At 39.0% G+C, this 14,132-nt stretch overlaps 1 protein-coding gene across 1 annotated transcript in view; it reads right to left on the reverse strand.

Annotated features, from left to right (window-relative positions):
• LOC107697484 (mediator of RNA polymerase II transcription subunit 23-like) overlaps positions 1 to 14,132 on the reverse strand; it is a 27,965-nt gene that overhangs the window by 10,184 nt on the left and 3,649 nt on the right. Inside the window, exons 2-5 of the mRNA XM_016498291.1 lie at positions 10,695 to 10,927; positions 7,487 to 7,493; positions 6,928 to 7,160; positions 66 to 161 (exon numbers count right to left, since the gene is read on the reverse strand). Coding sequence (XP_016353777.1) covers positions 66 to 161; positions 6,928 to 7,160; positions 7,487 to 7,493; positions 10,695 to 10,927 — 569 coding nt within the window. The remainder of the gene's footprint in view (positions 1 to 65; positions 162 to 6,927; positions 7,161 to 7,486; positions 7,494 to 10,694; positions 10,928 to 14,132) is intronic.

Here is a 14,132-nt window from a genome sequence, read left to right on the forward strand (position 1 = left end):
TAAGTAAAATTTCTTTAATGTAATGGTACTTTTACTTGAGTAGAATATTTTCGTACTCTTTCCACCTCTGGCTGTATGTCTCCACCAAGGCTGGGGCCAGGGCAAGACGAGACTTGGCGTGGGCCAGTTTAATGACACGGGTTGCAATGCTGTGGATCAAGCTAATGGGAAAAACGAAAGGTCATCTGAGAATGTGGTACTCATGAATGAGCACAACTACAATACATTACACACACACCTTCATACATCCATGGTATACATCACCATGGTTTGCTGAAGAAACCTTTATGCATACAGGACTAGCAGCCTTAAGGTGCTTGCACACTGAGTCCGAATGCGTTTTTTCGTATTCGTCATCCTAAAAATTCGTCACTGTCACAAATCCGGTCTATGAACTTCCGTTCACTCACCACCAGAGGTCACCCGCTCACTACAGGGACTCTTACACTACACACACTGTTACACTATACCCTGGACTACATTTCCCATCATCCATTTAATTAAGAGACTTGCGTTTTAGACACTATATTGCCTGTTTTTGCTGTATTTCAACAACAAAAATAATTCCAAACACAGCCACAGCACAGTTTTGCGTCTTTCACTCACCACCAGAGGTCACCTGCTCACTACATTGACTCTCACACTACACAACTGTTACACATCACCCTGGACTACATATCCCATCATCCATTGCACTGATTGCACACAGCACTGATTGCACACAGCTGCAACCAATCACACACTCACTATATTACCCCCACTCAGATCCCTTTCAAACTGCCGAGTATTGTTTTAGCGCTTATAACTCATCGTGTGATAGCTGCTTTACGGAGCCATTCTAAATTCCTTAATCTAGTACTGCCTTGTTCTTAGTCTGTTTACCCATGTCTTGATCTTAGCCTGTTATCTCGTTTTGTCTGATCTCTGCCTGCCCTGAAGTTTATAGCCTGATTTGGAATTACCCTTTACCTTGCTGTTTCGGACTGTGTTTGCACCTCGCCTGGACTCTAGCTCGTCTTGTGGATTCCCCATTTGCCTCGCCCTCAGGATTACGTTCACCGTCGACTGACTCACGCCTTCCTTACTCGGCCACACAAGGATCCAGCGGCTTTTCAAGTGGACACTGGCAAGGTATGGACATTGTAAGACTGTTATTAGCCCTCAAACAGGGCACACGATCTCTCGAGGACTATATTCAAGAGTATCTGAACTTTACTTATTTTTCTGATCTGCCGGACTGTGTACTCATAGACTTCTTTTGTGAGGGCATTAATCAGCCACTCAAATCACGTTTAATCCGTGAAGGTCCCCGCTCATCTCTCAGTCAGTTTATGGACTATGCTTTGTTGACTGTTGGTTCAACGTTCACTGTGTTGGGTGTCGTGTAGGAACGCAACCTTGCATTCACTCGTGTAATGGCAGCCACACTAGAGCACGCTCACAAAATGGCGGACACAACAGCGCACCATTATGTCACAGCTGCCAATCCTGAATCAAGTCAAGTCACGGCTGTGCCGTGGTGTTCTCCTGTCTGGCTCTGGTGGTCTTCTGCTCTGCTGTGGTGGTCTGCTGCTCCGTCTGCTCTGTCGTGGTGGTCCTCAGTTCCACCTACATCACCCTGAACTACATATCCCATCATCCATTGCACTGATTGCACACAGCAGTAACCAATCACACATTCACTATATAATATTCACTCAAACAACCATTCACTGCCGAGTATTGTTTAGCGCATATCACTCACCTAGCGATAGCTACTCTACGGAGCCATTTCTAGTTTTCATAGTTTAGTGCATGGTGGTCTGCTGTCTGGCCCTGGTGGTCTTCTGCTCTGCCGTGGTGGTCTTATGTTCCGTCTGCTCTGCTGTGGTGGTCCTCTGCTCCGCCTGCTCCACCGTGGTGGTCTGCTGTCTGGCTCTGGTGGTCCTCTGCTCCGCCGTGGTGTTCTTCTGTCTGGCTCTGGTGGTCTTCTGCTCTGCTGCCCCTCTTGTCAAGCCCTCTGGATAACGTTTGCTGTCGACTGACTCACGCCCGTTTTGAATTACTCTTCGTCTTGCCCTCATATACCTGTTTGCCTTTGTCTGAACCTTGCCTGTTTTATGACAACGCCTTTAAATAAAAGCTTTGCAGATGGATCCGCATGTCTCTCGTCTCGTCGGCTCCGTTACAGTCACACACAGAAACCTTGCACACTGAGTCCGATGCGTATTAACTAATCAGTTGCGAAAAAATTCGCAAAGCAATACTAAATGGAGTCTTCAAGCAGTGAGGATGATTTTGTTGTCCTCTCGCTTCTTAAAAAGAGAAAAAGAAAAAAAATATTGGGTTCATCCAATCCTGAGATACAGAGAGGAAGGAGAGTTCCCCTCGTTATTAAGGAGCAGCGGGATTATCACAGGAGATTCAAAGTTGACTTCAGGATGTCAGTGGCTCAGTTTGATGCTTTGCTAGTGATATTAGAGCCACATATTAAAAAGAAGACCACCAATTTCTGTGAACTCATTGTTTTTTAAAGTGCTTTGTGCTGCGAGACGAAGTGGATCAACTTGACAATCGCCATTCTGGATTTCGGCGTTCGCTTGTACGGTGGCTCTGAATTGTCAAAACACCTCTCAAAATGCTTGCTACGGATGCAAAAAAACGCAGAAAATCTAACCCGATCTGAATTTTTTATGACAATATAGTTTATCTGAGTTATTATTATTATAATTTTCATTATAATGAAGTATATTTATAATGCAACGCCTTTATCACTGCTTAGAATACTATGAAATATTTTGCGTGCCTTATTCTGTGTAAGAAGCCACATCATCTCACAGAAGGATTTATTTCAAACACTCGACTGACGTTATGAAGTGAGTTTAGAGTAAAAACGTTATTAAATGTGCTATTTTCACGTGCTTTCAGATGGAGCAGCATTTACTACACAGAGCCGTAGCTCACGGAGAAGCTAAGCAAACAGCTGTCATTATCACAAACAATTTCATAATCGCGCAATTTTTCTTGCGTAACTTGTCAGTGAACTACGGCTCTTGTGTAGTAAATGTTGCTCTATCTGAAAGCATGTGATGGAGATTTACTGCTGATTACAGAACCGCCTTTACTGACAAAATGCGCATGACATCCGCATTCGATTAATCATGCAGCCCTAGTCTTGTTGTTGTTGTTGTTTCGTCTCTTTAGTTTCGTCTTCTGCTGTGAAACAACGGCCCGGGACAGTGTTGCCACCTGGTGGAACAACTGATTACTGCAAAATAACTTTAATGCGCATGTGTGACCTGCGCGTACACAGTACTTTGGGCATTAGAGAGCAACACATGTATTTAAAGTGAGTAATGCCTTGGTATGTATGATAAACCTCTCTAAGGCTGGCCACACAGTAGAAGATTTTAAGACAGATTTTAAGCCCAATTTGCACCAACCCTGAAGGTTCGGGGGGGGGTGGCCCAATTCGAGGCTTGTCGCAAACAATTTTTTGCCCAAAAATCCTCTATTGTGTGGTGTCATTACGATTATTTAACTGCTCCCGATTGAGACGGAGTGTCCCTGAAATCAAATCATAAATATCAAACATGTTTGTGGTGTGTGGTGTGTGGTCTCACAGTCTGGTCGAATCGGTCTAGTGTGCGCATTCAGAGGATTATAAGGCTAAAAATCGGTTGAAACTGTCTTCATGTCTGTGGTCTCCCATGGTTTTAAAATCGGTTAAGATTTGAAAATCGTCTAGTGTGTGGCCAGCCTAAAGCCCGAAACACACTGCACGATTTTAGCAATCCTATAAGATCATTGCATATCACACTATGTGACATGGATCTAATAAACTTGGCTACGACGTGTGTAGACTGTACGATGATGACACCTATTGACTCGTACTCTACGACGCATGTTACTATAGAAGAATAAAACGTCATCAGCATGCGCTAGTGCTTAAAAAAGGAACATAATAAATCCCACTTTGGCAGTTGTAGTTTTTATGTGTGCTGAAAAAAGTGGAAGAGCTTGAGGTAAGCAGTTTTATGTTTTAGCTCCATGTCGCGTTGATTTCATGTCGCATTTTTATTGGTTGGTCAGTAAACATGGATCGTAACAGCAAACACACTGTGCGATAATCATGCTGAATCGTAAGCTATCTTTGGTCGCAAGACTTTGAAAACTTTGTAAACTGTTGCACAGATGCAATACATTCACACAATATTCTAATTGTTATGAACTTGACATTGGGGAGCGAGGCTTACCCATAACTCTGTGTTGCTTTAAGCTTATTATCATGTGTCCAGGATACGCAATAGTGTTTTTGTGCAGCCTTGTTTTGGAGCCTTTCATACAATGGTGGTTTTGTGCAATAAAAGATCATTAATATTTGTCTAATTTGTTTTGTTCTATCGCATGTATCATGTCCATCATTTTAAATTATATAGTGCACATACATGTATATAGGGGTTGTACAATGAAACACTGGCCAGTTGGCCAATGCCAAATGTGGGTTTCAATGGTGCCAGCAGCACAAATCTTGGGCTGTGGACAATGTGAAACATGTATTGTTTTCCAAGTCCACTTTCACTGTCTTTCCCACATCCAGGAGAGTTAGGGTGTGGAGAAGGGGTGCCCAGAGTGAAGCATAAGGGTGGATTAGTGATGGTTTGGACTGCAACATCATGGCATTCCCTGGGCTCGCTACTTGTGCTTGGGCACATCACTGCCAAACCATTCTGGAGGAACATGTACACCCAATGGTTCACACACTCTACCCTGGAGGTGGTGCTGTGCATCAGCGTGATAATGCAGCCATACACACAACAGGACTGCTGAAAGACTGATTTGATGAACATGAAAGTGAAGCTAAACATCTCCCATTGCCTGCACAGTCACCAGATCTGAAAATTATTCAGCTACAATAATTGGGGAGATTTGGGAGAGTGAGTCAAGACACATTTTTCTTCACCAGCATCACATATACCACATTATAAAATTGATAGTTCCGGTCTTTGATTCTGATTAGTTGAGCCAATCATTTGGCTCAAAAAACAGACATTTGTGTGTTGCTCGGCAACCACTTCGTTGGAACCACAACCGTTTCTGAGGAACTACATTGTTTGGCTGAAGAATAATGTTTTTATTAATATCATTACACTTTATTTGCTCTGTTTTATTTTGTGAAACCTTACTACATAGATGGAATAACCATTTTATAAAAGCAATAAGCCCCGTAAAGCCGTTGTTTACAGTGAATTTATAACAGCTAAGGGGGTTTTAACAACGCCCCTTAGCTGTTATAAATTCACTGTAAACCACGGCTTCACGGGGCTTATTGCTTTATTTGCATGGTTCAAGTGACCTAATTGTGACCTAAAAGTGACCTAAAGATCGGATATGACCCATGAATGTGTAAGCAGGAAAAAAGCACATGGATTCCGATATCCTCAGTTTGGTTTCGGACCTCCTTCATATGTGGAAATAAACCAGACATGAATCAGGTATGCGCATTCGTGTTTGCCATGTAAACAGACAGATCAGATATACTCCCCTGTCAATGCGAGTCATACATCACTGAAAAAGGGATTCCGACAGAGGAGGACTCCCACTACAGGGAAAACCACCTAAAAATGTGGCTGGACTAGTTTTAAACAGCAGTTGGGCTTTGTTCTGTTTCGCAGACCTGGCAACCTGTCAGTACGTCTACCCTAGGTTGTTTCACCAAGTGTATAGTGTAAAAGCAGATATCGGATACGGGTCACTTTTAAAAGGAGATGCTAGCTGGTCATCAAAAACAAATCGGATATAGTCAACAAATCGGAACTAGGCATCAAGACCTGCAGTGTAAATGCAGCCGCAGTGATCTGGCCACTGTTCTACAAGAGGAATGGCTCAAAATCCCTCTGACCAGCATGCAGGACTTATATCTGTCATTCCCAAGATGAACTAATGCTCTACTGTAGAGGTTGACCGATGTATCGGTTTTGCCGATTAATCGGCTCAATAGTTGATTGCTGGAACTATCAGCTATCAGCAAAAATCCCTGCCGATAGTTTTCCGGGTTGCGTCATTGCTGGAGTGGCTGAGAAGGGTCTGCTGTCATTATACAGAGCGAGAGCGGCCTCTAGAGGCGAATTACTGACACCTCCTGCTGTTTGTTTTGACACGTGAGGCTGCACAAAGCGGGAAAATTCAGACGCGGATTTAAATACGGCTGACAGAAAATCCTGCCATTCACATGTTTCTCCATTAAATTACATTATATTTGTCCCAAATCATTGTTAATTTTCATAATGACTTCACCCTAGGCTGTAAAATTGTGTATTGTGCATTTTTCAGCAAAACGTTTGTCTTTCTGTGGCTTTAATAAAGTCTGTATTCTTCATACAGAGAGCTGTAATATAGATAGCACTTTCTCTTTCTGTTTGCTTCATTTAAACACCAAACTTGAAACTCATCTATGCTGATTTGTTCATTCTTTCCTGTTGTTGATTAAATAAACCGTTTTAGACCACCGCTTGAACTGAATGTGACAACTATTAACTATCGGTCGACCTCTACACTATCGACTGCAAAGGAAAGCCCTACAACATACTAATACATTTCTGCTGTCTAAAACCAGGTCTAAAACCATCACAAATGTACTGAGCATAAGATTCTAAGAATTCTGACGCTCTTGTAACACAAATAGCAATTTCTAATTGCAGTTTTTAAAATCATGATGTTCAGCTGCAACAGAATGCTTTGTAAAAGACAGAGAATAAATGTTTGTCATCTAAATGTCTGACTTCATTTTTTTTGTAATGGATTTTTTTATCTTATTGAAATCAAAACTAGGAATCGATAAGAATCGGAATCGATAAGCAGAATCTGAATCAGAACCGATAAAATACAAACGATACCCAACCCTAAACGAAACTAATGGAAGAGATGAGTTGGCGTGTCTCCTCTCACCTCATCTTAGCGTGGACAGTGAGGAAGTCCAGCAGGTTCATGGGTAAAGGCATGACAGAGCCGGACACCATGCAATTAGTGCCGGGCAGAGTGATGCGCATGCTGTTGTTACCGTAGATGGTCTCCACCAGCACACCCATGGGCAGCGTGAAGCACTCGGATTTTGTGGAGTATGCTTTACACAGCAGAGCGATCTTATAGTCGGTCATGGGCAGACTCTTGCGCAGACTCTGCTGGAGTTAGGGGTTAGGAACGGTTAGGGGTTGGTCTGTGTTAGGGGTGGAACGGTTCTCGGTAAAAAATCGAACCGTACGGTTCTCCACACACGGTTCGGCACGCACTAGGACCGAGGTTCAAATTAAATCTGACAACGCATCTGTAATATTGTTTTTTATAAATAACAACACGTAAAACAAACAGGGTTCGGCTAATGTATGTTTGTGTTTATGTATGCGCATTCTGGCTTCCCAGTGCATTACAACAACAGCGATGAAAAAAAAACGTGGACAAACCATTCACTCTTCTTCAATACGAATGCTGTCATTTATTCCGCCATCACCCGGGTGCTGATAGCGCACATGCACAGGTGAGACATGAACAGCACACCGTGTTAGTATCTGTGTTTAAACTAAACTCATTTAAGCCTTGCCAGTTTAAACATTTAAGAGGACGCGAGCTCGTGAGTTCTGTTGAACTTTCTATTCATCTGTGAATCCTGAAAAATAAAATGTATCATGGTTTCCACAAAAATATTGGGCAGCACAACTGTGTTCAACACTGATAATAATCAGAAATGTTTCTTGAGCAGCAAATCAGCATATTAGAATGTAACACTGAAGACTAGAGTAATGATGCTGAGAATTCAGCTTTGACCACAGAAATAAATTACAGTTTAACAGATATTCACATAGAACACAGCTGTTTTATATTAATATTTTACAATTTTACTGTATTTTCGATCAGGTAAATTCAGCCTTGGTCAGCAGAAGAGAATTCTTTCAAAACCTTTTTAAAAATATGAACTGACAGCAGGATTTAAAGAGATCTGAAGTCTATAAGATCATCAATACAATCAGACTCCTCTGCCTGTTTGATGGAAAACTCTTCAATGCATTCCTCTGGGTGAGCATTTAATTGCATTGTGCTCATTACATGCTTTAGCTAAACTCCAGGACTGATGGGCAGTCGTAGCACGTCTGTCTTTCACAGATGCTGTGGGCTGATGGCTGGATCACAGCAACCCAGCAGACGGAGCCAGCAGCTTGTGTTTCATCAGCTGTCCTGCTGGGCTTCACAAACGTACAAGCACAAAGCTAACAACTATAGCCGACACCGTGTGCAAACATCACTAATCACAGCAACTTCCCACATGACTAATTCAGTGAGCTAATATTGGCAGCACTAATGACAGACAGCTGATATCGGTTCTGGCTGTGGCCCTCAGTCTGTTTACTATATGGTTCCTTTAAAACATTCAGAGCGAATTTAATAAGAATGAACTGAATCTGTGGAAAGAGCTGTTTATTTGCAAGTGCTGATTTAGGGCCTGATCTATAAGAGGAATTATGTAGATCAGACAATGGGACAAACACAAAATCTGTGCTGAATACTAGTGATGCATCTAACCATTTGGCAAAAATGAACTTGACAATGACAATATCAATTTCTCGTATCGATGTTGATGATCTTTTAGTCTATGCTGTTTTCGGTTGATGCATGATCAAAACTTCATTAAATAGCAATCAAAATAAGCGTTGTGCTTTGTTACTGGAAACAAATATGAAACAAAGTCTCAACTTTCAAACTGTCAATTTTATAACAACAATCAAAAAATAAATGTGGTTTGTCGTGCTTTAATGTGCCGTGGCAGATCACTGTTTCTCTTCCTTTACTACTAGTTACAGCAGCAAATAAACATGAATGAACATCAGAAGGTGTTGAAAGAAACACCACAACTTACTGAAATAAATCATCTCTCATGTAATCACTCAATCAGTGTTTCAACCGCAGAAAGATGTCAATAAATCAGCTTATGAACAATGTCACGTAACATCACATTTACCCTCAGGAAAGATATTCAATGACCATAAACTCAATAGTTGACTAGAAAAAAAATAACTAGAAAGGAGCATTTTGATAAATATGTGCACTATATTACATATTTATTATATTTTTACTTAACCAGTTGTCTTAATTAATTAATGCATGTTTGAATAAATCTGTGTTGAAAGCAAACTTTTATTAGAGCCACCCTTTAATTAATTGGAGTAGAACCATAATTATGTCATTATAAAATGTATTTTATAAAACTGCCTTAGGTGCATTTTAAATGTTTACACACAACTATTTTTTTTTTTTTGAGTGTTGATTATTAAATACATTTTATTCTTAAACATTAAGGCATTGACATCGCCACTACAGTGAATATGAAATACGAATTTTGGCATAAACACGTAAATTACATTTAATAAAATGATTGTCAATGAAAAAAAAACTAACTGATTAAAACACTTAATTCAAATAATTGGGTTCATTCTGATGTTATTCATCAGAATATCTCTTCTCCTATCCCTGAGAATGTGTAATTTTTAAGTCTTCTTGCAGACTTTAGGTGGCATTTAGTCAACTAGATGACTACAGCACAATGAAACTAGCGAGTTGTGCTATTTGAAAACAGAGGAGAAAAAGGGTCCCCTCTTTTTCTCGTTTTCCTTTGCTTTTTCAAATTAGAGATGCACCGATTGCAATTTTCTTTGCCGATTCCGATTTTCTTTCTAAAAAATATAATTGACAGCATATACAAACGGAAATCCATACTATTTTTTAATGCAAAAAAATATATATATATATATATATATTTACATAATAAAAAATGTTTAACTGTAAAACATTACAGTTCCCCCAATCTGGACAAAGTTACAGATGTTCTCTCACTTAAACAACTCTGAAAATAAAGTGATCTGTGACTAGAAAAGAGGTAGAAATAACAATTAACTGAAAAGGAGTTGCTGTACTATTTAACAAAACAGATGTCATTTCCCATTGTTTCCCATTTTTTCACTGACCTGTTGTTACCATTCAAATGAAATCAGTATCAACAAACTCCATCTTTCCACTGCAGCAAACACAGAAGCTGCATCTGAAGTGGCATTAGATGTATTTACACAGACTGTTTGATGAAGCAGAGGTGCCATAAATGCATTTACACTGCAAAATGTTTAATGCATAAAGAATTTTATAAGATTAATGTTTTAAATATTTTTAAACAGACAAATAAGAAATGATTGGAAAAATGAAATGATAGTTTTAAATATGACACCAAACCAGTAGGTGGCGGCAAATGACTGTTTGTTTGAATGAGTGAGTCATAAAGTCCTTCATTAAACAGATTCGTTCAAACGACTGATTCATTCAGAAACGAGGCAAGTGACTACTGTCTTCATGAATGGGTTACTGAATCATTGACTCACTTGATTCGTTCAAAAACGTGGATTCATGGTGCGCATGTTACTGCAGTGTTCTGTAGGCTGCTGATTTTTGCTCATGTTATTCAGCTGCAACAGAATGCTTTGTAAAAAGACAGAATACATCTAATTAATTGACTCTCTTTTTTTTATTGGATTTTTTTATCTTATTGAAATCAAAACTAGGAATCGATAAGAATCGGAATCGATAAGCAGAATCTGAATCAGAACCGATAAAATACAAACGATACCCAACCCTAAACGAAACTAATGGAAGAGATGAGTTGGCGTGTCTCCTCTCACCTCATCTTAGCGTGGACAGTGAGGAAGTCCAGCAGGTTCATGGGTAAAGGCATGACAGAGCCGGACACCATGCAATTAGTGCCGGGCAGAGTGATGCGCATGCTGTTGTTACCGTAGATGGTCTCCACCAGCACACCCATGGGCAGCGTGAAGCACTCGGATTTTGTGGAGTATGCTTTACACAGCAGAGCGATCTTATAGTCGGTCATGGGCAGACTCTTGCGCAGACTCTGCTGGAGTTAGGGGTTAGGAACGGTTAGGGGTTGGTCTGTGTTAGGGGTGGAACGGTTCTCGGTAAAAAATCGAACCGTACGGTTCTCCACACACGGTTCGGCACGCACTAGGACCGAGGTTCAAATTAAATCTGACAACGCATCTGTAATATTGTTTTTTATAAATAACAACACGTAAAACAAACAGGGTTCGGCTAATGTATGTTTGTGTTTATGTATGCGCATTCTGGCTTCCCAGTGCATTACAACAACAGCGATGAAAAAAAAACGTGGACAAACCATTCACTCTTCTTCAATACGAATGCTGTCATTTATTCCGCCATCACCCGGGTGCTGATAGCGCACATGCACAGGTGAGACATGAACAGCACACCGTGTTAGTATCTGTGTTTAAACTAAACTCATTTAAGCCTTGCCAGTTTAAACATTTAAGAGGACGCGAGCTCGTGAGTTCTGTTGAACTTTCTATTCATCTGTGAATCCTGAAAAATAAAATGTATCATGGTTTCCACAAAAATATTGGTTAACAGACATTCACATAGAAAACCATTATTTTAAATTGCAATAATATTTCACAATTTTACATTTTTTTTCTGTATTTTTGGTCAAATAAATGCAAAGTAGAGACTTCTTTAAAACACATTACAAATCCTACTGACCCCAAACTTTTGAACAACAGTATATACTGTAAAAGAGCAATAAACATTGAGCTGCAGTGATTATAATGAGAGAAATATACAAGATAACAAAAAATATACACTAGCCGTGAAAGTTTTCTCGTCTTTTAAAGACGTTTCTTCTGCTCATCAAGGCTGCATTTATTTGATAAAAAATACAATAAAAACAGAAAAAATGTGAAATATTATTATTAATTAAAACAGCTGTTTTCTATGTGGATATCTGTTAAACTCTAATTTATTTCTGTGATCAAAACTGTATTTTCAGCATAATTACGCCAGTCTTCAAAGTCACGTGATCTTCAGAAATCAGTATAATTGACACAAAATATTTATATCTCAAATAAATGCTGTTCTTCTGAACTTTCTGTTCATCTGTGAATCCTGGAAAATAAAATGTGTCACAGTTTCCACAAAAATATTTTGTAGCACAACTGTGTTCAACACTGATAATAATCAGAAATGTTTCTTGAGCAGCAAATCAGCATATTAGAATGTAACACTGAAGACTAGAGTAATGATGCTGAGAATTCAGCTTTGACCACAGAAATAAATTACAGTTTAACAGATATTCACATAGAACACAGCTGTTTTATATTAATATTTTACAATTTTACTGTATTTTCGATCAGGTAAATTCAGCCTTGGTCAGCAGAAGAGAATTCTTTCAAAACCTTTTTAAAAATATGAACTGACAGCAGGATTTAAAGAGATCTGAAGTCTATAAGATCATCAATACAATCAGACTCCTCTGCCTGTTTGATGGAAAACTCTTCAATGCATTCCTCTGGGTGAGCATTTAATTGCATTGTGCTCATTACATGCTTTAGCTAAACTCCAGGACTGATGGGCAGTCGTAGCACGTCTGTCTTTCACAGATGCTGTGGGCTGATGGCTGGATCACAGCAACCCAGCAGACGGAGCCAGCAGCTTGTGTTTCATCAGCTGTCCTGCTGGGCTTCACAAACGTACAAGCACAAAGCTAACAACTATAGCCGACACCGTGTGCAAACATCACTAATCACAGCAACTTCCCACATGACTAATTCAGTGAGCTAATATTGGCAGCACTAATGACAGACAGCTGATATCGGTTCTGGCTGTGGCCCTCAGTCTGTTTACTATATGGTTCCTTTAAAACATTCAGAGCGAATTTAATAAGAATGAACTGAATCTGTGGAAAGAGCTGTTTATTTGCAAGTGCTGATTTAGGGCCTGATCTATAAGAGGAATTATGTAGATCAGACAATGGGACAAACACAAAATCTGTGCTGAATACTAGTGATGCATCTAACCATTTGGCAAAAATGAACTTGACAATGACAATATCAATTTCTCGTATCGATGTTGATGATCTTTTAGTCTATGCTGTTTTCGGTTGATGCATGATCAAAACTTCATTAAATAGCAATCAAAATAAGCGTTGTGCTTTGTTACTGGAAACAAATATGAAACAAAGTCTCAACTTTCAAACTGTCAATTTTATAACAACAATCAAAAAATAAATGTGGTTTGTCGTGCTTTAATGTGCCGTGGCAGATCACTGTTTCTCTTCCTTTACTACTAGTTACAGCAGCAAATAAACATGAATGAACATCAGAAGGTGTTGAAAGAAACACCACAACTTACTGAAATAAATCATCTCTCATGTAATCACTCAATCAGTGTTTCAACCGCAGAAAGATGTCAATAAATCAGCTTATGAACAATGTCACGTAACATCACATTTACCCTCAGGAAAGATATTCAATGACCATAAACTCAATAGTTGACTAGAAAAAAAATAACTAGAAAGGAGCATTTTGATAAATATGTGCACTATATTACATATTTATTATATTTTTACTTAACCAGTTGTCTTAATTAATTAATGCATGTTTGAATAAATCTGTGTTGAAAGCAAACTTTTATTAGAGCCACCCTTTAATTAATTGGAGTAGAACCATAATTATGTCATTATAAAATGTATTTTATAAAACTGCCTTAGGTGCATTTTAAATGTTTACACACAACTATTTTTTTTTTTTTGAGTGTTGATTATTAAATACATTTTATTCTTAAACATTAAGGCATTGACATCGCCACTACAGTGAATATGAAATACGAATTTTGGCATAAACACGTAAATTACATTTAATAAAATGATTGTCAATGAAAAAAAAACTAACTGATTAAAACACTTAATTCAAATAATTGGGTTCATTCTGATGTTATTCATCAGAATATCTCTTCTCCTATCCCTGAGAATGTGTAATTTTTAAGTCTTCTTGCAGACTTTAGGTGGCATTTAGTCAACTAGATGACTACAGCACAATGAAACTAGCGAGTTGTGCTATTTGAAAACAGAGGAGAAAAAGGGTCCCCTCTTTTTCTCGTTTTCCTTTGCTTTTTCAAATTAGAGATGCACCGATTGCAATTTTCTTTGCCGATTCCGATTTTCTTTCTAAAAAATATAATTGACAGCATATACAAACGGAAATCCATACTATTTTTTAATGCAAAAAAAAATATATATATATATATATATA

Source organism: Sinocyclocheilus anshuiensis, unplaced genomic scaffold (genome assembly GCF_001515605.1).
Source record: "Sinocyclocheilus anshuiensis isolate Anshui unplaced genomic scaffold, SAMN03320099.WGS_v1.1 scaffold1452, whole genome shotgun sequence".
NCBI classification, from domain to species: Eukaryota; Metazoa; Chordata; class Actinopteri; order Cypriniformes; family Cyprinidae; genus Sinocyclocheilus; species Sinocyclocheilus anshuiensis.